The sequence below is a fragment of the Lepidothrix coronata genome, unplaced genomic scaffold (assembly GCF_001604755.1).
Source record: "Lepidothrix coronata isolate B3197 unplaced genomic scaffold, Lepidothrix_coronata-1.0 Scaffold121, whole genome shotgun sequence".
In the NCBI taxonomy this organism is placed as follows: Eukaryota; Metazoa; Chordata; class Aves; order Passeriformes; family Pipridae; genus Lepidothrix; species Lepidothrix coronata.
In genome coordinates, this window is record NW_016690301.1 from 3,562,545 (window position 1) to 3,588,217 (window position 25,673).

The 25,673-nt window shown below is 42.1% G+C and overlaps 1 protein-coding gene across 13 annotated transcripts in view; it reads left to right on the forward strand.

Annotated features, from left to right (window-relative positions):
* LOC108502566 (ankyrin repeat and KH domain-containing protein 1) overlaps nt 1-25,673 on the forward strand; it is a 99,542-nt gene that overhangs the window by 37,888 nt on the left and 35,981 nt on the right. For all 13 annotated transcript variants that reach the window (XM_017825606.1, XM_017825613.1, XM_017825614.1 and 10 more), the window contains exons 4-15: nt 189-336; nt 1,029-1,176; nt 1,669-1,902; nt 3,149-3,243; nt 5,483-5,720; nt 5,889-6,080; nt 7,508-7,617; nt 14,839-14,926; nt 15,517-15,644; nt 15,809-15,952; nt 16,556-16,658; nt 24,914-25,657. In XM_017825606.1, the coding sequence (XP_017681095.1) occupies nt 189-336; nt 1,029-1,176; nt 1,669-1,902; nt 3,149-3,243; nt 5,483-5,720; nt 5,889-6,080; nt 7,508-7,617; nt 14,839-14,926; nt 15,517-15,644; nt 15,809-15,952; nt 16,556-16,658; nt 24,914-25,657 (2,372 nt within the window). The remainder of the gene's footprint in view (nt 1-188; nt 337-1,028; nt 1,177-1,668; nt 1,903-3,148; nt 3,244-5,482; nt 5,721-5,888; nt 6,081-7,507; nt 7,618-14,838; nt 14,927-15,516; nt 15,645-15,808; nt 15,953-16,555; nt 16,659-24,913; nt 25,658-25,673) is intronic.

Here is a 25,673-nt window from a genome sequence, read left to right on the forward strand (position 1 = left end):
GTGTATATATATATATATATATATATATACACTTTATTTAAAAAATATATATCTGTAAGGTGTACTTTTGAGTCATGCTTAGTATTCATGTCCTAAGTCTTTCCTTAAAGGCTTCCTCCTTGCCCGAGGAAGCTGCCCAGCTATTGCAGGTGTATTTTGAGCTGACTGTGTGGTGACTGCTCTTCCAGCCGCAGTCTGGCAGAGGCGTGTTCCGATGGGGATGTCAACGCTGTCCGGAAGCTGCTGGATGAAGGACGAAGCGTAAATGAACACACTGAAGAAGGGGAGAGTCTCCTTTGCTTGGCCTGTTCAGCAGGATATTATGAATTGGCACAAGTAAGTAACAAATACAAGACTAAACCTTTGTCTGAGGGGCCTCTTTGATAGGCAGATGTTTTAGTCCTTCTGGTTATTATAATTTTTTATTATTTAGAATATAAGTCAGTGCAGCTTGTTATGGGGGTTTCCAGTTATTGCTTGGTTTTTTTAATGGAAAATGCAGTCATATGTGCCTTTAGGTTGAAGGGACTTATCTGAGGAATGAATCTTATGTTTTATGATGCATCTACTTTTCTGGCATTGTTCTAGATGCAGTTCAGCTGTTCTGCCAAGCAAGAGGATCTAAAATAGCAGCAAACCCAAATACTACAATTGGTTCCCTTCTAAAAGCTCATGTGTCAGTCACACAATCCTTTTTTTTTTTTAATCACATTTTTATCAACACTGCATTAATTTCTGTTAATTTTGGGGCTGTATTGCTTCTGTATGTAAGGGCAGAATTTGTGCTGCCTTGATGATGTTCAGGTGATAGTTCTCAGAAAGTGAGAGCTCAAAAAGCTTTGTGTTTTGGTGCCAGATCAGAAGACAGGGAGAGAACTGTTCACCTCTGAGCTTGACCCCTGGGTGCTCTGGTCATTAATGCAAGTGACAGTTCCTGTGCTGTCACTCTGGTCAGCGAGTTGCCCTGTGACAACTAAAAGCAGAAGGTTGGTGTTACACTTTACTGATTGGGGTGAACTTTCTCCCAGGTGCTGCTGGCAATGCACGCCAACGTCGAGGATCGAGGGAATAAGGGCGACATCACTCCCTTGATGGCAGCTGCCAGCGGGGGCTACGTGGATATTGTCAAACTCCTCCTTGTCCACTGTGCAGACGTCAATGCACAGTCCTCCACAGGTAACTGAGCAGTTAGTAAGACTGCTGTCTTAAGCCCTGTTTTTGTCTGACACTTTCATTCACAAGAAAACGTGACAGAAACTTAAGAATAGGCCAGATCCACAGCAGACATGTTTAGGGTATTAACTGCCCATTATTAAAGATGGTTTTTAACATAAACTCTAATGGAAAGCAGTGAAAACCACTGTGGTGTTAGATAACCAGAAAAATACATGAAATTTAGCTTTTCTCATTCATACAATCCAAAATTACCCAGTAAGACACATCCAATCAAGACAAGTTGTTTCTGCCTGGTGCTTTTTACCAAAGAGGGGTTACAATTCTTGGAGCATTGAATGTTCTCTACATTGCTGGTGCTTGATCACAGCTTAACTAACCTTGCTGAGGGCATTAACCTGCAGCTGGATTGTGTTGATATTAAGACAGGATTTAACCAGAGTTTTAAATGCTGATGTGATGGAAGGGGCTCTCATGCAAAGTCCTTCTCTGCAGGGAACACGGCTCTCACGTACGCCTGTGCCGGGGGCTTTGTGGACATAGTGAAGGTGCTACTGAAAGCTGGTGCTAACATAGAAGACCACAATGAGAATGGACACACCCCCCTGATGGAAGCAGCCAGTGCAGGGCATGTCGAGGTTGCCAGAGTATTGCTGGAATACGGTGCAGGAATCAACACTCACTCCAACGAGTTCAAAGAAAGTGCACTTACACTCGCATGCTATAAAGGTATTGTCTCTTGCCTTGTTTTGTGGTTTTCTTTGAATTTATTTGCTAGGATTCGTCTAGCTAAAGCTTCCAGCCATACTTGGAGTATTTTCTTGAGAGTTTTGGAGTACTGGGTTTTGCTTTTAAACTCAGTATAACAAAATGCTCATCCATGGCGAAGTGATGCTAAGTCTGTGCTTGTGTCCCGATGTGATGGACGTGTGTTTGACACGTTGCAGATGAAAACTTTTAACTGGCTGTGTCCAAACTGGTGCTTTGACACACTGCCACTCCCCCCACTACCACATTCCCTATTTCATTCACATTCCCCTCACCAACAACCTGTGAATTCTGAAAGCATCTCTGTTGGTTCTTCATAGAATGTGAAGTTGGAACGAGTGATCCCCATTAGAAATACCCAATGGGGTGAAAATGCCACCATTATTACTGGTTTCTTTTCCTTCAGTATAATTTTGGAGGATGACTGTGAATTCTTATGGGTTATGAACTTCTAGGCACTTTTGACTTCATTTCTTTTGCTTAAAGCTTTTATTTAAAGCTTCTATATAAAGTAAGAGTGCAGTGGTAATCCGTTGTGCTTCCAAGGTTTGTTTTCCAACAATTGCTTTTGTATAAATAGAAACTCTAAGGATGTGGATTATTATCATAGTAACTTTAGGTGATTTGCCTTTGTGATTGGAATTGGAGGACACATACTATGTATAACCCATGTGAAAACTTGCACCTGGATTTGTCATGGCTTTCCTGCAGCATATGGTAGTTCCTTACAGAGAAATTCCAGTGACAACACTCCTGGATGTGTCAGAGCATCATTCTTGTTTCTTGTGACCTAAAACTTAACAGAGTGATGGAATCTGAAATCTTCATTGACTAGAGATGTCCTGTGTTATCTTTGGCAAGACAGTTGAACTACCTTGTTTTCCTGTCAGTTTATGGAAGACTAAGTCTTGCCTTGGAGGAGGATGCTCATTGAGATGATAAAAATTTGTAAGGGGCAAAGCCTGAAATGACATAAGCTGTAATTGAGTTGAAAAAACGTTTTGGTAAAGTTCAACAGAAGCTTTTAAAAACACTGTCAGCTGAGCAGTATTTTTGGGAAAGGCTGTTTGAAGTTTGCCAATTATAATGTGTAAAGATTGTAATAGCAAACTATGAAAATCTGAATTGCTTCATTCAGTGTATTGTCTGTACTACTAAAAGCTGACACTGTGAAATGCTCATTTGTTTCGATGTGTTTCATTTGAAGGCCATTTAGATATGGTTCGTTTTTTGCTTGAAGCTGGAGCTGATCAGGAACACAAAACAGACGAGATGCACACGGCGCTGATGGAGGCCTGCATGGTAAATACCTGTGTTTGTACTGCTCCCTCCTCTGGGAGAGAGGAATGCAAGAGGTGATAAAGTGAGCCTCTGCTAACAATTGGGGGCTGCAGGGGAGGGTGTGTGTTGTTATTGTAAGAAAGGCTTTACTGTGGCTCCCACAGCTTCTCAGTCTCACAAGGAAAAAATATTGTAATTTTGGGGAGGAGTAATGTGGGTTTTTTTCAGTGCTCCCTGTGTGAAGTGTAAGAGTGATTAATCTGCAGTGCAGTGAAATAGGAGGTTGAGCCCAAGTCACTATTTTTTTAAAGCATAAGTGTTACATTCCCACCTTTGTCTTTATAAATAAGGTGTCTCAGAGTATCATGGAATGACCCTTCCAGAAGTGCACTGAGCTGGAGGATTCATGCCTTACTCTTGTTCTTTCACCACTGCAGGAAGTGTTTTGCATGAAGAGATGACTTGCTTTCTTCTAGATTTCTGTAAATGGGGTTGTGAGGTTTTTCTTTTTACCTACGGTTTTATTTTCAAAAGTCATTCAGTTCTTGGCCAACTCCTAATTGCAAAGCATCCACTGAGTAAAAAATTCCCAATCCAAGAGCATCATCTTCATAAAACATGCACTGCTGTGTCAAAGCATGTCTGCAACCATTTTTACCCAGACCTTGGGTGACCTTTTATGTGCTCTCTGAGCTGGGGAACTTCTTTGAAGGAAGAACAAGGACCTTGTTTCCATAGGAAGCACAGCGAAGAGGGGGAAACAGAATTTGCTCCCAGGAGCCTGTAATCCTTAGAAGACAGGCTGCAGTGTTCCTCCAGGCTTTCTAGAGCTGGAGGATCAAGTGTTCTTTCAGTGCAGTTGTGAGGTGATGATGCAAGAGACCAAGGTCAGATTATAACATGGTGAGCTGTGTCCAAGTCTTCCCATAGCGGGCTGGTAATAGTATCCCTGAATAGTCTTCCCTGTAGCAGAGCCTGGTGCCAAAAAGGAATTCAGAAGGACGCAGTTGCAGTGGGTATGTGCTGTCACCTAAAGGAGATTGCAGCATGACTACAGACTAAAGGTTTCATCAGCCCACTGTTCTGTTAGGTTGGGTTTTTTGTTGCCCTTCTTTTTCCTTTCCTGGTGAAACAATCAGAGCACTGGCTTGACTTGCAGGCTGTGAAGTACCTCGCTTGGGCAAGACAGTCGTGAGGTTTGTCTGCATGTTTTTAGCTCTTAGGTGTTTCAGACTAGGTGTTCTGACTCTACAGACTGTGTATTGACCTTTAAAAGCAACAGAGAGGAAACTGAGCCTTTGAAGTCCCAGCTCCATAACAAGGAATTTGTTCCTTGTTATCATTTGGCTGCAGCCTTGCAGAAGGGAAAAATCCACCACGTTGTTGTGGCTGTTCCCAGCCTTCACCCCTTTCCATCTGATGGATGTGGCAGGTACAGGACCCTGAGGTGCCTGGTGTCTGATCAGCAGTTCTGTCAGAAGTGCCTCACAGCTGTGGTGTGTTTGGGTCAGGACAGTGCCACACTCAGGGTAATGCCTTTATGAGGTGACTGTTGGCTCTTAGCCAGACTCTCTGAGAACAACAGCCTGTCTTTAATGTGCAGCCTTGATTGTTGTCAATCTCAGGTTATGTATGACCTGATTCATGGTGAACTTAAGTACTGATGGGAGGTGCATGTTTGATCTCCCTCTTTACCCCCTTTCCTGTAGCTCTGTGTTACCTGTTTGAGTTACTGGCTGACAGTTCAGAATGATGAACCAGTAGTTCATTTGAAGTTGCTGCTGTTAATGCAGAAGAAATTCTTTAATTTTGGGAATTAGTGGAATTCTGAGCTTTATAAGTTGGGGTTTTTTTGTCTGTAGAATCTGTGAATCAACTACAGAGAAAATCTTTTTTTCTACTGCTTGTTTTGAGGTTTAGTCATGGAGTGGTTGCTTGTTTGCTGTCTCTATTACTGTTGTGTCCCAGAGGTTGTGCTGGATATTTAAGAAAGTCTTATCCTGTAATTTTTAAGAAAGAAGAAAACCCCAACATATATCTAGCTCTTTTTCCCTCATGCATTTACACCTAATTTAGGTGTAGGTGGAAACCTAAGTGTCAGTTAAATCCAAGTATTACAGTAACTGTCATAATTGAACCGTCATAAGTAAAAGGTTCTGTCTTTCTAGGGTCATTTTCTGAACTAGTATGGTTGTGTTTTGGACTACAGCATCAAGTGCCTTCCCTGATGCCTGACCCCGGGTTCCCCTTTGCTTTGCAGGACGGACACGTGGAGGTGGCACGTTTGCTGTTGGACAGTGGTGCCCAAGTGAACATGCCCGCGGATTCCTTCGAGTCCCCGCTCACTCTGGCTGCCTGTGGTGGGCACGTGGAGTTGGCAGCTCTTCTGATCGAGCGGGGAGCCAACCTGGAGGAGGTCAATGATGAAGGTTACACACCTCTGATGGAGGCTGCCCGCGAGGGCCACGAGGAGATGGTGGCCTTGCTGCTGGCACAGGGTGAGATCCCGTTGGGAAGGGCACAGCGTGATCCTTTGCCATCACATTGCTCTGATGTCGCTGCTGTCCCCACAGAACAAAGCCCCCCAAACTTTGGGAGGATGAGCATTCACCTTCCCACCCCGTGTCTGGCCAGACCAGTAACGTTTGTTTTGTTTCCCTTCCCAGGGGCAAATATAAATGCACAGACAGAAGAAACACAGGAGACAGCCCTTACCCTGGCGTGCTGTGGAGGCTTCTCTGAAGTTGCTGACTTCCTTATTAAGGCAGGAGCTGATATAGAACTTGGCTGCTCAACACCTTTGATGGAAGCTGCTCAAGAAGGTCATCTTGAATTGGTGAAATACTTGCTGGCAGCAGGTATGTGTTCAGTGCAAGTGATCAAGCCCACAGAGGTCATAGACTTGATATTCTGTGCGATTGAGAAGATACCTGGGCTTGATAGTGGCGATGTTGTAACAAGAAACTATATTCTCAGATACTTTAGCAAGAAGAAAGCATATGTTGCACCTCAGTATTGTTTGATACTTTTAACAGAGGAAAGTGCCTCCTGGAGCACTGGATCCTGCTCCATATCTAGAAAGCATCCACAATCATGAGGAACATTGTTTCCAGCTATCTGCATTTGAGACGAAATTTTAATAGAGATAATGCTTGGTTTTGCATCCTACTCCAGCTCTGACTGAGCCTGGCTATCTCATTCAGTCACCCTGAATAACCAGTTCTTTAGGAATTGTGCCCTGAGAAGTAGTGTGCAAGACAGATCCTGGAACGTGCTGAATTTCTGTGATGAGTGAGTCTTACTGCTACATTATACAGTAGTAAATTAAATCTTGCTGGAGTTGGGGCAAAGCGATGCTTCAGTGTTCACCTGTCAGTTTAAAGTTGGTGGAGTCTAAAGTGTTTTGCTTAAAATAACAAATAAGAAAGGACCTGTATTTTGGAAATCTTCCTTGTTGTGGAAAGGGATTAGTTTGTATGCTCTTTCCTGAGAATAAGCATAAAATTATCTGGATCTGTAATTCTAGAAAGTAAAAGCTCCCTGCTCATCGAGGGACAGTAACAACTGTGCCACTTTGTGCAGTGACACCAGCATGTGACCACCTGTCACCAGCTCCCTTGGAACGCTCCCTGCTTGCACTTCACTGCTGATAGTGTAGAAAGTTAATTGAGGAGCCTTGTTTTGGCATCAGGGAGTCTCTAAATATATCTCACACCTTGAAAATAAGAAGTTGGCTAATCGTGTTGGCATCTCTTTTTTAAGAATAATGTGTTACTTATAATTTATGGTTTTCACAGAGCTCTGGTGTATGGGAAGCCAGACAAATTTTTTCAAGAAAATGGTTTTAAAGCAAATGATTTTAAAGAGCAGGGAAGAAGGGTGTATGGTCTTGTTGTATTAAAACTAATTCAGTGACATGCATTTTGTCTGGTTTCCCTTGGCATTCAGCTCCGGGTCAAATGGACAGTCTAGACAACTGTCTGGATTCACTTTTATTTCCTGTAACAACTGAAATCCTTCTTGCTGTAGAGGGACTGTAGGAATAATTGAGCATATAGGTTTAAGTGTTTAGATTGTCAGTCATGCTTTTTCCAAGCCTTGGCTTCTCCCCTCTCCTCAGAGTATTTTTACTATCAGAGCAGTTTTTACCACGAGAACAATGCCCTTGGACTGTGGAGGCTGTTGGTCAGCAGGATGTAGCTGTTCTGAGAGATTTTCGTGTTACATCTGGTATGAAACACTTGCTAAGGACATGTCCAGTAAAAAGCCAATGTTGTGTTTGTAGGAGCTAATGTTCATGCCACCACAGCCACGGGAGACACAGCTCTGACCTACGCCTGTGAGAATGGACACACAGATGTGGCAGATGTGCTGCTTCAGGCTGGTGCTGATCTGGTAAGGCCTCTGCTGGGTCTTGTGGGGAAAGTGCTTTGGTTTCAGCCTGTATGGCAAGCTCTGGGTGCTTAGAGAGCAAGGGAGGCACTTTTAGCAATTAAGATTCACGTAGGGGTGTGAAAAGAGGCATGAAAGCAGGTTTTTTTGAAGCCTGCATCTTCTGTTTGGTCTAAAAAATAGAAGTTCCTATGGGTGATCTTTCATCCATTAGTGAAGAGCTTTAGCTGTAGCTTACACATGACAGCTGTTAATCTTCATTTCAGTATAATCCAGAAGTTTAACTGTTTAGCAGGATATATTTCTGTGTTGCCAATAGTCATTATGCTATTTTATTATTCCCAGACTCCTGTGGATTAGAGTTTACCTGCTCCACTGCTCTGGATTTAAAATGTTTTAGTATTAGGAACTACTGCTTCTCCATATCACTCTGAACACTGTTAGACTCTTAACTTTTGCAAACTACAACACAAAACCCCAAATGAAGCAATACCTTTAAAATGAGCAGCAGAATCTGATCTCTTTTCATTCTAACTCTTGGGTTTAGCACATTGCTTTCCCTGTGTTTATTTTCTGTGATGTAATCCGAGTTGTTTGCTTAATTGCCTTTTTTTCATATCATGTAGCAGGAGACCCAAAACTGCCTCTTCACCAGCTACAGGGATACAACATTTGGCTTTTAATCAGTAGAAAGCAATGGATACATTAGTCTTCCAAAGGAGTTTAGGAGCCTATGTCAAACAAGGCTTAAGATTGTTCTTTTGGTTGCCTTTTTGTTTTCCTCCCACTGTTCTCTTTCCCCCTCACACACAGTCACTGCTTCTGTGTTTTATTTTGTTTGGGGAGTGGGTTGGGGTTTTGGTTGGATATTATGGGATTTTTAGTTCCTTTTAAAAAAACAAGAATGCCAGAACAGTTTATCATTGAACCTGATAAACTTAATGAAGTTACTTAAATTTCATTCTTTAATGAAGTTTTTAAAGTTTATATTTACAACTGTGAAAAAATTAATACTGTAATTGGGAATAATATTTCAACTCTTCTCTGGTTTATACTTTTTTTCAGGCTTTACTAATTATTCTGCAGGAATGTTCTACTTTATTTGTTTTTATCAAGGAGAAAGGTCATGTTTAATGGGGGGGGGTGTTTGTGGTTTTTTTGGCTCACGTGCTGCACTTTGCTCAATTCAATGTTGAGTACTGAGCATCAGCCACTTTACTAGAGGCAGAACTGGTTTTGGTGGGTTTATTGGGTGTTTAAAAAAAAGAAATTGAAGTAGTTGGTTATATAAAGGTATAACCCATAGAGTATCTCACTGGGGAGAGCAAAGCCTCAAATGAATAATAAAAAAAAAAAGAAAAACAAAATGCTATGCATAAATTTTTAAAAACATGCAAGAATTGCTGCTTAAATATCACTTCAAATTCTTGGAATTGTCATTTTCCCCCTCCCCTCACTCAGGTGAGCAGTGCTTGTGGCCATCAGCACCTGGTTCTGACCAGTATTGCTGAGGACAATCTCGGACCTTCCTAAAGTGAAGCTTTATTTTACTGCATTTCTTGTACTGCCAATCAAAATGTGGAGCAGGCAAGGAAAACAGAGTAGGGCAGGAAAGGAAAGTTGCTTTGAAAGGAAGACCTGCCACGTAACTCTGTCAGTTCTGACTTCTGATTGTAAGAAAGTGGGGATAAAGCCTGTAAAATGGTACATGAGGTGCCTCAGGTTTGAAAGTTTCTGTTTCAAACCCTTGTGTTGCTTTGCTTTATTGAAAGTTGGGAGCTGTTCTGAGTAGATTTGTTATCTTTTTGTGGGGTGAGGAAAGGTTCTGAAGGACATTGCTTTACTGCTGGGTATGAAAAGGCTGCTTTGGCAGTACCATGGGAGATTATTCCTCTAGATTTCAATTTTGATTTATATGAGTTTAGATGATTCTGCCAAGTTGTCCCAGGAAGTTGGGAATCAAATGAAGAGCTGAACTTAGACTTCTAGTTTGTCTGTCTTTGTCCAGCTAATTTTACTCTCCTGCTGGTGTTCAGACACAGCAACTGAAAGTACATCTCCAGTTGCTTTTCTTCCTTTCCTTTTTCATCCTGCAATTCTTGTCCTTCCTGGGATTGCTTTCACTGTTGTTTCATTGGAAACTTTCATTATCTCTGAGGTTTAGACATGCAACATCTTACCCTTTTTGAGGAAAATGCTGGTTAAGTCTTAAACACTAAAGTAAAACAGGGCTGAGGGCTGTTCTCTGATTTCAAGGATGAATGGCACCCACGGATTCTAGATTGAGGAAAGGAAGTTGATCTTTCTTTCCCAAATACTCTTGAGCTAAAGGAGCAATAAAAACACTGGATGTCAAAATCTGTCATGATCAGTTCTCCCATTTCTTCCCAATTCAGAACCTTTGTTCTGTATTTGGAAAGCATATGATGTGTTTTAAGACCTCAGATCTTTCTTGGTTTCTCAGGGGTCTCCTCAGTTGTGAGGAGGTTGGGACTGAGAGGGATTTGAGGTACTGGCTCTGAGCCTGCAGGTGTGGAGAGGAGCCTCTTGGGTGCTGGGTTATCCAAGTGGGCAAAGGGCAGGAGGTGTTTCTCTCAGAGGGTTTCCTGAACTGTGCTAGTTGAAAACTGGCATCTTCCAACTGTGCTGAAGTTACCCAGCTCACACTCCTCAGCTGAGTCCTGCGTGTTGCTCCTGCCCAGTTGAGGTTTCTCAATCTAAAACAGAACCTTGAGCTAAAGTTTGAGCATGTTCTACAGTGAGGGTGGGGAGGCCCTGGCACAGGTTGCCCAGAGAAGCTGTGGCTGCCCCATCCCTGGAAGTGTCCAAGGCCAGGTTGGACAGGGCTTGGGGCAACCTGGGCTAGTGGAAGGTGTCCCTGCCCATGGCAGGAGGGTCAGAACTGAATGGTCTTTGAAGGTTCTGTCCAACCCAAACCATTCCATGATCATTTTATGATTCAGAGTTTTGTCTGAACTGGGAGGGATCATCACCACCACGTCTCAGCACAAAGCAGGTGTTGTTCTGGCAAGTGAAAAGGGAACTGTTGCTTTTCAGGTGCTGATCCTCTGGCCTAGGTATCAAGTATGTAATTCAGTTTGGGCACCAGTGAAGACCTTGAGAGCTCTGTTAGACTCATGAAGCAATGTGGCTTTGTAGGAACCAGAAGTCAAAGAAAGTGATGTTTGGGATGAACTTTCTCCAGTTTGTGGTTAATTTTTCTGTAAAGCTCTGCAGTGACAAGTTGTACTAGAAATGAGCAGTGTCAGAGTGCTCATCTGTGTCTGTCTGCTGGAGAGCTGCTCAATCCTCTGTGATACTTTGATGAATTTGTGTCTCCTTGTGACTGTTTGTTCCTGAACTCTGGCTTGTTAACAATTCCTGAGTGCTTTTCTGATGCCCTTCTTTTAGGGATCTTTTCCATGTCCTTACAAAGTTGTCCTGTCAAAATCTGTAGCAAAACTAGCTGGCAGGCCTACACCTTTCCTTGTTAATATATGCATTTTGAAATGGGCTTGCTTTTGCCAAGTATATGAATGACTTAATCTGAGGCACAGCTGAAACCTTCAGCCTGTGAGCCCATCTGTGCCGTAGTTGCATTCTAGTTCCCCCATCTTCATCAGGATTAGGGATTTCCAGGGCCTCAACTTGAGCTCCTGCCACTGGACCAGTGTAAATTTTATTTATTTGCAAACTTTAAGGGGGGACAGAACACCTACTTTAGGTTTTGTGATTAATAGGAGTAAAATTTTGGAGATTGGAACTCTGAAATATGAATCGATAAAAACACTTTTGAAAGCAGCCGTATGGTTTAAGAGCTTCAGGGAAAAATAACCAGCACTTCAGTAATACATTTATTTACCTGTGTGGCAAGGATTGTCTAATCTCAAAGGTGAGAGGATAGTTTTTCCTAAAGGAATTCTCTTTTTTGTTTCTTCTTTGTGTCTTTCCTAGCAGTCACCTTCATCTCAAAGGTTGTATAAGACATGCAAGGTACATGTGTGTTCCCACAGGAACAGAGTTAAGGACTGTCAAGCTCACAAAGAGTATTGGTGATATTTAATGGGAACTGATATCCTGCTTTTAAGCTGTCTACCTTTCAATAAACTAAAAGGACCTGTTTGGATTCCAGTTCCCTTTTGAGGTAGAATCACATCCAGATGAAAGGAGATTCTGGTCTCCTTTTTGAAGGTGACACTGCTCCTGATAAGGTGGTTGCATCTTTTCCTTTTTCAGTGAAAGCAAAAGAGAGATTGTTCTGTTTTGGACAGCGAGGAGATCCCAGCTTTTCTCAGCTGGGCCATACATAAAAGAGCTTTAAATTGGGATTTTCTAATCTAGGCTTGCAGCTGTACATGAGGCTCTGCTGCACAGGAGAGGTGATCTAGTGATGGAGTTTACCTTTCTACTCCAAGATGTATGGGAGCTTTTATGCTGAAATAGAGAGATGGAAGAAAACCCATGAGGGCAGCTTCATCCTTGCATTTCTCTCATTTTACACTGTCAGGCTCTCCCCAAAGCTCTTAAATACTTGTTAAAATTCCACGTGTGGCTTTCTTTAAAAGACTGAAACTGGCTACCTGGCTTGAACGTAACTCTAGTAGCAAAAAAACCTGAAACACATCAAACTGCCTCTTAATTCTTCTCCTGTGATACAATATTTTTACAGGCAGGTTTCTGTCATGGCAGGGATCGTTGCTTGGCCTTCAGCTGATGGCATCCCTCACACTAACGTGGAGACAATTTGCTGGGGTTTGTTCTTATAAAATAAGCATTTGCATATATTTTATATAAATACAAGGAAGAAGCATATTGGAAAGGTGATGGGGGATGCTTTTGGACAACTTTCATGTTCTCTGCCCTGATTTTGATTGTCCACTGAAGCTAAAAAAAGAGATAGATACAGATATAGGTAGATATATATATATATATAATCTTTGGAATTCATGATTATTTTGAGGTAAAAGACAGGATGTGAGTAGACAAAGGCTTCTTATTTTGGTGTGTTCTAGATGTCTTCCCTTAAAGCTTGAGTTGATGCTGTCTGCTAGCAGTTATTAGGGCTCAAGAGAGTGCTGGAGTCAGAGAATTAATTTCATCTTAAAATAAAATATGCATTTCTGCCTTCCAATGTGAAAAATACCATCAAAGTGCCATAAGTTTTGAAGATCTACAGCAGGTGGGCACCCAAATGGTTTGGTTTGGCTGGACTGATGGCGTGTGTGGTGCTGCAAGGATTGGAAGTGTGTAGTAGCTGAGGATCAAGTTCTGCCTGCTCGAGGAAATGACAGTTGGTTAAACTGGGCAGAATCACTGCATTGCATTTAAATGAGGAATCTTCCTGGCATCCGTGTTTTAAGACTTCCAACAGTGAAGTCTGTTAGGAAGGCAGAATGTTGTAAATAATTGCACCTTACTGCTAGTTATCTGCTACATCTGAATGCAATACAGGGTGGCTTTCACCACCTAAGATGGCCTAAAATAAATTTTGCATCTTGCCACCTTTGCATCAGTGGGGATTTAGAACTGGGTATGAAAGAGTTCAGGCAGCAGTGTCCAGGTCCTGCTCAGAGCAGAGAGGTGGTCAGGAATTCTTTGCCTCCACAGCTGCTTTGGGAGGGATGTGCCAGCAGAACCAGGGCTTTGCTGTGCTTCAGGCACACAGCAGCCTCTGACTTTTTAGGACCTCTTGGCAGTGGCTGAGGAAGGAAAAACTATGCCAAATACCAGAGTAAGCATCAGAGCTCAAGGGCATGCTGCTAATTCTTGCACATCACAGGGCCACATGTTCACATAATTAGCTTTACATGTCCTGCAAATGTTTCTGCCGTGCAGACAGTCCAGAAATGTGCAGGTATTTATTGACAGTCAAGCAATCATTGCCCTGGGAGGGAAATCTGTTTACAAAAAGGGCAAGTGGCTTCAGTAATAGGTCTGCAAGGTTTTCTGCCTGCCTGTGTGTGCCTGTGTATTGTACTACTGAGTAAACATAGAAATCAGAGCACTAATGTGGGGTTTAGCCATGTGTTAAAGCAGGGGTGGACAGGAACATGGAGCTCTCATGAAGGCCCAGGAGCAAAGCAGGAGAGGGGCTGGGATGGGCTTGGATTGATGCACAGGGCCAGTCTCCAACAGAACATCCAGTCAAGAGCTTTCTTCCTCAACTTTATGAACAGAAAACTAACTTAAAAGTGCAGCTTGCAACCAAAGCAAGCCATATGTCAAAGGACATATGCAGATTTTTCGGGAATACTGAAACTATGGGAAGGAGTTGAGTTGTTCTGTCAAATCTCTTCTTGTCTGTATTTGTAAGTAGGAGTTTCATCCACTGTCAGTACTAAATGTTAACTTTCATTTTCAGATGTACATGCAATTACAAAGTAAAGAGTGAATTTAGAGCTTGGCCTCCCAGATATTTTATTAAAAAACCCATGGTCCTAATATATGATTGATCAGAGTGAATATTATTGGATATAGGATAATATTGAATATGGAGTGCACATACAAATGTTCCCAGGAAGGTTATGTTCTCTCTCCTTGTTCTGCAGGGGGGTTGATACCATTAGTCAGCATTCTTTATGGTATTGATCATGTCTACGTGGCAGGCACATTGTCTAGTTTGTAACTGCTCTAATACAGTTGTATTCAACCACATCTTTCCAGTATTCAGAAACTTTCTAAATTAGAAAGTTGTTCTTGTCGCTCATTCCCTTTATGTTGGTTTGTATCACCCTTTTGTCATCTTTATTCTCCAGTCCTCTCAGTCAGGGACTTCTTGTGACCTGCAGTGATTTGTCTCCATTTTGTTGCTGATCCTCCTCAGTGTTTGCAGTTTTGCAGGTCTGGGGGGGCAGCACGTGGCAGCTCCAAACTGTGGCACAGCGGTTTGTGGTTATTTTACACTTCCTGATTCTGGGTGATATTAATGTTAAATACTCCTTCCTTTTTGAGGAGAAAAGTTACTGTTCTCTTATATGTTAAGTGTTTGAACACTGAAATACAAAGGGGTGTGTAAGGAGGGAAACTTTGGTGTGATACCTCTTTTTGATGGTGTAATTTAGTATTTAAGGTAACATGAAAATCAACTCCAGTCAGTTTATATTTATTATAGCCAGCTTATAGATCTACTGAGACAGGTACTTCTGGTCCCATCACAAGAAGCCTCAAAAGCTGAAACAGTGATATATTTTTTGACCATTTGTACATCTGTTTTTTCTTCCTTAGGAGCATGAATCTGAAGGTGGGAGAACCCCACTCATGAAGGCTGCACGAGCTGGTCATTTATGCACTGTGCAATTCCTTATTAGCAAAGGTAAAATACTAGTTTTACTAACTTTAAAAAACTTAAAATGCCACTTTACAATGCTTGCATGTTTGTATCCATGTTCAAAATTGTTCTGGTGAAGTGTACAAGGGCATTTGTCAAACCCTGAAGGGTTTTTTGAATTTCATGTAGTTCATGAGAGAATGAATCACAAAATATTTTGCTAGTTACTGTTCCTACTCTATTGTATAAATTGAGAGATTTGAAGAACAGTAAATATTTTAGTTTCTTAAAAAAATCACTTTCTCCTTCAGAAAAAATACAGCAAACTGAAACAGTAGCAATTGCACCACGTAGTGATGCTGTTCAATGCTTAGAATGAACATTTGGAAGTTGTGTTCCCTTTCTCTTACCACTTCCAAGCCCACTGTTAGTGTTTTAGCTGCCTTGTCTTCCCAAGGTGAGGAGGAGGAGGGTGTGTAGAAGCCAATCAGTTATTCAAAATCCCTTGCTTTAGAAGTGTATAATAAATAATAAGATTAGAAGAGTAAAGTTTATTCCACAAAATACTGTATTTGTTGAAACTTTCTTTTGGACAGAATTTCCTCGTGTCTAATTCCAAGATCATCTCTTTCCAGGTGCCAACGTGAACAGGGCTACAGCCAACAATGATCACACAGTGGTGTCCCTGGCCTGTGCTGGAGGTCACCTGGCCGTGGTCGAGCTCCTCCTGGCTCACGGGGCAGATCCCACTCACCGGCTCAAGGTATCCACTTACAGCTCTCACTTACCACAGCTACTGAAAGAACCACAGAACTCAATTAATGGAGTAGTAAATTTGCAAATTCAAACCATAGAATCATGTCTCACGTGCTACACCAGGGAGCAAAACTCATCTTCTGGCTTTTTATTTCCAAACTCTCACTTCAGGATGGCTCAACGATGCTCATCGAAGCCGCCAAGGGAGGACACACAAATGTGGTTTCTTACTTGCTGGATTACCCCAACAACGTGTTGTCAGTTCCTGCAGCAGACTTGTCCCAGCTCACACCTCCATCTCAGGATCAGTCTCAGGTAAGGCAGGAGGAGTTTCCTTAAAATAGCACCATCAGTGCTGCAAATGGGCACTTCCTTAGTAGTTAATTTAGGTGTAAACATAGACAGTAAAAGGCATTTTTAAAAGTCTGCATGCAGGACAGTGACAGAGTGAGTTGGTGTGACCTGCAGGGACCTGAAGAACACATGAACTTTGTTCCCTTTTCTGCTCCTTGGACAGGATAGTCCCAAACCTAGAATCTCAAAAGAATAGTATTTTTTGTCTGTGTATTCTCAGTATTTTTTTTCAACAGTTCCAAGCCCTTGTGACAGCACCCCTCAAATGGTGTTGCTGATTTTGTTTGTTATATGAAAGAAATTTTTTATGTAAATTCAGAGTTCTTCAGGGAGAGGTAGCTTTCTAGTGGAGTTAGTTGAATAAAAGCCTAGAGGAGTTTGGGATTTCGTGCAGAGTAACGAAATTATCCCCAATAAAATAGCTCAGGGCAGGTCATACCAAGGGGTAGCTTAGCATGCACACTGGTGTGTGCTGTAGATCTGTATTTTTGTATTAACACTTCACAAGATCTGGCCCATCAGCAGGTGTTTTAGCTGAGTGTGTGTCTGTGCCTTTGTTTGAAGGTTCCCCGTGTCCCGGTGCATACGCTCGCTATGGTTGTACCTCCCCAGGAGCCTGACAGAACCCCTCAAGAGAACTCCCCACCTCTCTTGGGAGTGGTGAAAGGTCAGTATGTAGCCCCTCAGAGAACATATGTGGTTTGGAAACTGGTAGACTGGGGACCATTTTATTAGAGCTTATGCATAGTGTAGCCCCCCTCAGTTCTTGAACACCTCTAACGAAGTATAACTTAAAACTATTTTTCATAGTGCATAGTTTTTGCTTATTTTCCTGCATTCTACAGCATAGCAACCCTGGTTATTCTAATCTTATTATGCTCATTCTAATTCATTAGAATTATGCTTATTTTAATTTTTTGGAAGAAAATGCTTGTGGTAACTGCCATAGTGCAGACTGATAAAAGAAAAGTTCATAAACTCTAGGTGTGGTGTTAACTTTTGAATATTGTGCATTGGTCATCTAGAATAGTTACAGCTGTTATCCATGAACTTCATATATCAACCTTTTTCTGTTTCTACAGTAGCAGTGCAAACATGTTGGCACTGTAAAATGCCAATGCAGATCTACTTTACAGGAGAGTTTTTGTTGTATGTTAATAATAGTTCTCTTGTAAGTAATCATAATATCAGGGGGTTTGCTTTGAACGTGGTTGAACTGACTGGTTAAAACTACTTGCAGTCATTAAATGGCATTCAGGAAGTTTGTTTCCAGCTGTAACAAATTCTGTAACAAATTCTTCACGTGTGCTCAGTCAGCTCAGAAAGAGAAGCAGATTCTCAAGTGCAAAGTTACAAACTGCAGCTCCTAATGATCTACAGTTTTGGATGGGGATCTTAAATACTACAATATCCAAAGCTCTGTTAGCTAGATCTGCTTAATTCCTTTGTTTGAGGAAGCACTGAGCACTTCCAGGACAAACAAACAAACAAAGAAAAACCCCTTAGAGGCACAAATGAATAAAGAAAAGCATCATGTACCTGCTGGTGTCTGAGTGTGCAGCCATGCCCCTCTCCATGCCTTGTGTGTGACCTCTCAGATGCACTTTGTCTCATTTCCTAGGAGGTACAACAATTTTGGGTTTCATAAAAATGAGAGTACCAATCAAATGAAAAGAATATACAACTTGTGGCTCAAATAAACCTGCAGAAAGCTATATACCAGCACATGAGCCCTTCCAGTTCAATACCTGTTAGCACTGCAGAGTGGGAGTGTTCTGGGAGCACGTTTTGTGGTGCTTGGGAGTCACTGAGGGATTAGTTGATGCCAAGTCAGAAGTCTGAAGTTAAAAGCTTAAATTTTCATGTTACTTAATCAAATTACAAAAAGCAAATAGCTGAGTGCAGTTTAGGAAACAGCTCTCATTGCAAACACCTTATTGACAATGTCAGCACATCCTTAGGTGTGTTTTTTTGCAGTACTGTGGTGTTGGGACTGGCACAGGGAGACCTCATTGTTTGCAGTGGTGGTTCAGGACATGCTTCATGCGTGTCAGCAGAACTCATCTGTGCTGCATTTCGGGAGATGCAGCAATCCCAAACGTGTCAGCATTCCCAAAACCTGTGTGCAGAGCTCTCCTGTACCCCAGGTCTTTGCGGGGAAATGGTATTTTTGTGCTCAACACTGAGTGCTCACTGCAGGGCAGAGTCAGTGCTGTGCTGAGCTGCCATTTGTGACTTGTTACCCACACGTGGCTTCAATCCAGCAGACTTCAGCACTAAACTTCTTGGGAGGCAAGAGGCAAAGTTGAGGTGTGTTCATTATTTCCAGGGTGGGGGGAGCAGTCAAGTTCCTGCATAACAAAATACTTTACCCTGGAGAAGATGTTGCTTGCCTTCAGTTGGGAGTAGCCCCTGAGTTTTTGTATAAATTATGAACTACTGGGAGTCAGGGGAGCTGCACTTTGCCTTCTCAGCCTCAGCACAGTAAGATTTATTTTTTAGGGACCTGTGTGAGTTTTGCAAGAAATACAATAGTGACATCTTATTTTATGAAGAGGCAAGTCAGATGTACAACTTGAACACATTTAAGTGTCATTGTTACAAGTCAGATATGACATGAGGTTTTCCAAAAGAAATTGATGGTCTGATTTTGAATTATAGTATTATTCTTCAGTAAAGCAAGAAGGCATATGGGCTCATTACCATTTGAATAATTATTTTGGCAGAGGATTTAATATCAGTGTTTAGCAACTGAAAAAAAGAAACACTTCAGAGCTGATAATGGATCCAGAGAGGCTTAGATAAAGGTTGCAGGCCAAGATAGTACTTTGGAATGAACTGAAGAAAAAACCAGGTGAAAGAAAAAGCAGCAGTTCATGGGACTGACCAGACCTCAACTCCTCCATGCTTGGGAAGGACTGGTTTTAGTACACGTTATTTATCATGTGTCTGTTGTGTCCATGTAAAATGAAATCCCAGTGCAGTTCAGCTCTCTGTGCTTCCATGGGGAGAGGCAGGACATCCCTTCCTTGGCAGGTTGTACCTGCTGCTGCCCTTGTGGATTGCTCAGCAGGAATTGTGGTGCAGCAGCTCAGCACAAAGAGGTTTTTGGGTAGAAAACCCAAAGTGTGCTGTGTCTGCAGGCCCGAGGGTCTGTCCTGTGTGACCCCGTGAGGGCTGTGCTGCAGCTCCACCTGCACCTGCTTTTGACTAATGTAAGGTGTTTTTCAACACATCAGAATTTAAAGCAGTCTATTTTTGGACACTGAGGTATCAGGGGGTTTGTAAGCTTTTCCCTAGATTTGTTTTAGATCATAGTTATTCTGGAATTGTGCTTACAGATTAACTAATTGGCCTTGCCTGAGTGCTTACAACCTGCCAACATGCTGTCATTAGACTTTTCCACTGTTGTGGGCAGTAACTTGCAGCATTTTTCATTTGGGGTGCAGGTTTTTTTTAGAATTCCACAAAACCAAATAGGCTTGTTCAAGTGAAAGCTGCCCACATCTGCCTTTGATCCCTGTGGAGGTCACAGTTCCCTTAAAGTCAAGTAGTACTTTTGGAATCTGTAGGCTTTCTAAGTTAGTCTCTCAATATATGGTATCCCCTGGATCCCTGTGCTAATTCTAACAGTCTGATGGTGTGGAGAAAGAAAAGAAAGACCATCTCTGTGTAACTTCAACAGCTACAAATTCAATTAATATTTTTTACTCCAATATCTGACTTTTATGCCTAATACTGAGTTGTATATCCTGGCAGAGATACATTGTGTGATTTTAATGAAATAGAGGCCAGGTTAACAGTCAAACTAGGAAATTATGTGGTTCTCATTGAGGTGAAGGCATTAGTAAGGCAAGCTGGTATTCCTGCTTTTCCATTCTGACTTCTTCCAGATTTCTCAACTGCACAGTCCAGCTGCCTGCTCGTTGTTTCATGTGCTTCAACATCTGATCAACTCTTGCCACCTCCTCCTGGAAGTCTCCTGCCTGGCTCAGCAGCTGGCTCAGGAGTCTGGGATGAGTTCCCAAGGGAGATTTCACTGTCTGTGCCTCCTGGCTTTCAAACTTTACTAACACTTTCTTTGTAGACTTAAAGACTTCTGCTGCTCTTCTCTGTGAATCCTCAGCAGTGCAGGCAGGTGATTTAACACCAGGGCATGTGTAGGTCCCCAGGAGCACAAGTGTGGAACAATCTTTTCATGGTGGTTTGTGGAATTCTGCTCCTTTGAAGCCTCAGTCACCTCCTTGCCACTGACTAATTCAGTTACATCTTAGCAGTTTTCCAGTTAGATTCCATGAAGCCACCAGAGGAAACTTGGGAAGAAGACTAAGATTGGAAAGTAGCTCAAATTTTTGAATGGCTGAAAATTGAGTTCAGTTTGGCTTGGATTTATCCATTTAGCTGTTGCCTGTTGGATGGCATTGCAACTGTTCCCTGCAATTTTCCATAGAAACAGCTGCAGAAGTGACAGAGACTGGCAAAATTACTCCGTGGCTCCAGGAGGAACATAGTGAAAATACAAACTCATCTCAGCATTCAGCCTTCCACCACTTGTCCTCTTCTTTATAAAGAATTCAGTATGTATTAAAAACCATGTAACAGATGAATTTACTTGGGATAAGTAGGCTTTTTTTTTTGCCAAATTGGCCAGATTATATAATATTGTACTTTGCATTTGTATGTATGTGGAGTTACTGATTGTTTCTCCAGGTTCTTAGAGCTGAATTTCTGACTGGTATGAATTTACAGTTAAACACAGTATTTGCATGAAAATTCAATATTGAGTTCATCTTACTCCTGTTAATGAGGCTGGTGAATTTTCATTGCACACTGCAAATTGAACTGTCAACTTCTGAGTGAAATCAGATTTTAAAAAGAAAAAAACCTAAAGTGCAAGAACAGTGGACAAGCACTGCTGTTAACAGAGCACAAAGATGACATGGTGATTCATACAGATTTATGTAACAGGGTCTCCAGCTGAATGGACAGATGTGTATCACACAGCTGACTTTTTTCTTACTGTTTTGTTTTGGTTTTTTTTTATGCTGGGAAAATCTTTTGGACTTTACCTGTTTGGATTTGGATCCACTTTTTTGTCGTTTAACAACTTCAGAAACTTAAGGAACCATCAAGTCTCAGAATGTCATTTCATAAAATGTAAAATATAACAAAACTGAAAGGGCATATAAATTAGTTCCATCTTGGGAGAAGTGACATTCTGTGGATTATAAGTCAGGGCTAGAAGAGCAAATTCTATGAGAATCATAACCACTCAGGAAGAAATAGGGTGTCAGACTTGTTTATAGGCAGCAACACTATAAAGAGTGAATGTGTTCTAAGCAAATTTCAATTAGAAGAGTTCAGTTGCTTGGGAGAGCCACCCTGAGGAGTACAAAACTGAAGGGTATTTTTCCCAAACTCCTGCTCACAATGTTTAAATGTTTGCAGCCAGAGGCATTAAAACCTGGTCGTGGTGTCCTCCCTGCATGTTCCTGGCTGCTCCAGAGACCAGGAATGATGCCTGGGAGAGGCTCAACAGGCTGTTCCAACTCAAGTCTGTGGGAGATGATCTGCAGTGTAAGGGAGAAGTACAGGAGATTGCCTTAGGAAACACCTGTCTTTTCCTGGAGGGAGTGGACATGGGAGAATGGGATGGGCAGCCGTGTTTGGGCAGAGTAGATCTTGCCCTGAGTCATGTATGTTGGTCAGAAACTTGGCTGAAGACATGAGCATGCTCTGCAGGGATCATGGTGAGGTTTAGCTGGGCAGGGTTGGACCAGAACTTGTGGGAATATGGAAATGCTGTTCACAAAATAATTTGGGAAACGGTCCTTTCCTTACTCTGAGGCTTTCCTGGCACGGCCAGAACCACTCTGGGTTTTCTGACAGCTGAACAATCCTTTGTCCTGTAATCCTGGTACCTGGGGGCAGGTGGTATCTGGTGCAGCAACATGTGGATTTCAGTCTAAACAACTTGTTTTCATACTAAACAAAAAATCTCCTAAAAGTATCCAAAACAGTTGCTTTAGCCAGATTGGCTTCTTAATGTTGCTAGGTGTGATTTTATGGTAGGTTGTTGTGTGAGTGATGCTTCCCCCAAAAGACAGAGGTATAAAATAAATTTTAAAAACAGGTTGAAGTGATTATTATCTGGCCTGTGATTGGATTCTTAAGTCTTACTGCACTTAGGTATTTCAGAAGTGAAAGTATAAAGTGGCTTGTTCATAACTGCATACTGAAATGGGCACAGTAATTGTCACGATATTGTAATATAGAAGAGATTTGGATAAACCAGGAAATTGCTCCTTCCAGGACTATAATATTCTATCCCAGTGTTTGCATACTCAGAGCTACCAACAATGTCTTCTCCACCTCTGGTCTGACCTGTCTGTCCAGGTGGACATGTTGGGTTTAGCAGATCTTTCTTCCTACCCCTCATCCACTTCCAGTCTCCCCACAGTTACAGGTTGCAACTGTTTTCTGGCCTGGAAAGGGTGACCTGGAACCTGAAAAGTGGCCCTGCTAACAATTAGAAGCTGATTAAAGTAAATTTTCTTGCCTCTCCTGGAACTTGAGAGCCCAGCTCTTCACTTGCTGGTGTCCTAGCGCCTGTTTTCCAAAACTCTCCCGTCTTTCCCTGCTGGTTCCCGGTCAGAACTGTGTCTGGGATGTGCTGCCTGCTGGGAGCCCAGCCCTGGTTCCTCTGCCCAGCCCAGCTCTCGAGGTGGGGTTGTGTTTCTGCTCTTTGCTTTCCCTTGTGCTCCTAGAAAAGCTTTCCCGTGCCAGGCTTGTTTTCTCCCCAAGCTGGACTTAACTGAGGGGGACGACATCGGTACTTTATTCTGGGGAGTTCTTTGAACTGCAGCTCTTCTTTCCTACAGAGTAATGAAAGCTGTCCAGACCTGCCAGGTTGTGGGAATGCCTTGTGTTAGGATGGGAATGACAGACACAGGAATCTTAGGGATGACACTGAACAGAGCGGGGCAGAGGGTTCCCATCTCGGCTGCGGTGGGAATTTGCAGTTTGGTCACTATAATGTTTCTGCTGCTTCAGCAGTGGAGCAGCTTAGTTTCAAAACAAAGATACAGACAAGCCTTTCAGAGATTTTTTTTTTTTTTGGTGAGTGCAAATACATATTTCAAGAGTGGTCTCAAAAACTTATAAGTTACACCGGTTAAAATGGAAGGATAACTCCGTAAACTCTGAGTGCAGGACAAAGCCAAACAGCCATGGGTTACAGCAGCCAGCACAGAGCAAGGGATTGCTGGACTTCACCCAAATTCCTTATCTTCTGCTGAGAAATGGTCTGGGGGCTCATTTATGCTTCAGAGACAAAATAATAGTAGTGGTGGGGAGAGGTGCTCAGCTGGAACTGACCTGCCCAGAGTATGGAGCGGGAGAAGGAGCAACCTGAAGGGTCTCCAGTGGCTGTGGGATGTTGGGCTGTTGCCTGGGGTTATTGAAGGGTGGCTGTGGGATGTTGGGCTGTTACCTGGGGTTAGTAAGGTTCTGGTTTTTCCCATTAAAATTAGATACAGTTTGCTTTCACTCCAGCAAGTCTGGTGAAGGTATTCAGCACAGAGTTGGTTCAATTCTATTTCTGTAAGAGAAAAACCTCACCTTTGTTTGGTTTTACAATTAGTTCCTCCAAAAAAGGTTCATTTCAGAGTGAGGTGTGTGTGACTCCTGTTTTGACAGCAATGCAAGATGAAGTCCTTTGTGAATTAGTGTTTTGGTGAAGGATGGTCTAGAGAGAAATAAAACTGTGTTTTAGGAAACTTAATCCTTCCAGAGCTGGTAACTTATCTGGGACCTAGTTCTTACATCCAGACTTTGACTTAACTGTGTGATGTTTAGGTAACTTTATTAAACCCTGGCTCAAACTGTACATGTTTTAGTTCCCTTGTAATGATTAATTGGATGAGTCTGCTCTGTAAACCTTCACATTTTCTTCCCTTTTTTTCTGAAGCTTCAAATATTGCTGCTTGGGTATAGCAAATGAGTTTTAGTGCAGGGAATTATTTGATCACATTTTTAATTAAAGTTTGACACTGAAGTCGTAATTGAGATTTTAACATGGGATAGATTCCTTTTAGCAAGTTGTGAATGGATTTTCCCAGATGTGGCTTTTGGGAAAGTAGCCATGAGTTTCCTTGAGGACAGTCAGCACTTGGGGCAGTGCTGCCCTGGCTTGGTGGGCCTTGATAAAGGTTAGTTTTAAGGCCTCAATAGTGAATTGTTAATGGAATTGTTCAGAGTAGAATAGAATTGTTCATTTGTTACTGGAGGGGGAGGTGAGCAAGTTGTTGTTAGTTTTGTCTCAGAACTTTAAAAAAGGTGCTAAAATTTCACAGTCCATTTTTATGCACTAAGTTTGCAGTGGCAGGTTCTGTTTGGAATGTAAAGGTGAATGTAAAGGTAATGTAAAGGTGTTTGGGGAAATCCCAGTTCCAAGTGCTGATCTTATTGTCAGGTTAGTCTGCTCTCAACTATAGATTTGTAAACTTGCTGTTGGAAGTCAGCCTCTGGAAAATACTCTCAGTTTAATTGCTCTGCACACACAGAAGAACTTTGGGAACTCAGTAAATTATGTAAATTGCCTTGCTCTTCCTGCTGATTTCCCTTCCCAAGTGCATTGTCATGTATGTCAGAAACTGTAGAGGCTCCTTATTCCTTAAGATTAAAATAGCTGTTCAAAGGGCCATGAGGATCAATATTGAAAATTCCAGCTGTATTCTTTGTCCTCTCTTGTCTTAACATGGAGTGTAGGGTTTGCCTTTCTGTGCTTTGCCAGATGTGCAGTGTTAGTTGTAAAGATTTTTTTAATTTTTTTTTTTAATTTTTTTTTTTTTTGGTGGGTGAGAGGGGAGGTTTGGGGTATCTTCAGCATGGCATTTTTTCAAACATTTTTCATGTGCTTAGGTGCATCCAAGCAGAAGTCAAGTTCCCTGCAGGTAGCAGATAAGGACCTACTGCCACCTTTTCACCCATACCAGCCTTTGGAATGCATAGTAGAAGAGACTGAAGGCAAGCTGAATGAACTTGGACAGAGAATTAGTGCTATTGAAAAAGCACAACTTAAATCATTGGAATTAATTCAAGGTGAACCTTTAAATAAAGATAAGATTGAAGAACTTAAAAAGAACAGAGAAGAACAAGTACAGAAGAAGAAGAAAATATTGAAGGAGCTGCAGAAGGTGGAGAGGCAGTTGCAGATGAAAACCCAACAGCAGTTTACCAAAGAATATTTGGAGACCAAAGGTCAGACAGACACACCACCTGCCCTGCAGCAGCAGTGCTCACTTACAGGGGTCTTCCCAGAAGTGGAAGCCGATAAGGGTCTGCCAGAGGATAACTTTTCAGGGTTACCTCAGGTTGACACAATCTTGTCTAAAGATGACGAGCAACACCAGTCTCCACCACCTGCTGAACAAATAGAGTTTGTCCCCATCCAGCCTTTGCCAGCACCGCAATGTAATTTTTCTGGTAACTTAGGTTATAATGGGACAGAGTCTCTTGAACTTCAGAAAGCATTAGGGAATCAGCAGAATGTAGGACAGCAGCAGCAAATTGCTGGGCAGGGGCTCTTAGTTCAAGAACCAGACGGATTAATGGTTGCCACTCCAGCACAGACGCTTACCGACACTCTTGATGACCTAATAGCAGGTGGGTTAAGAAATAT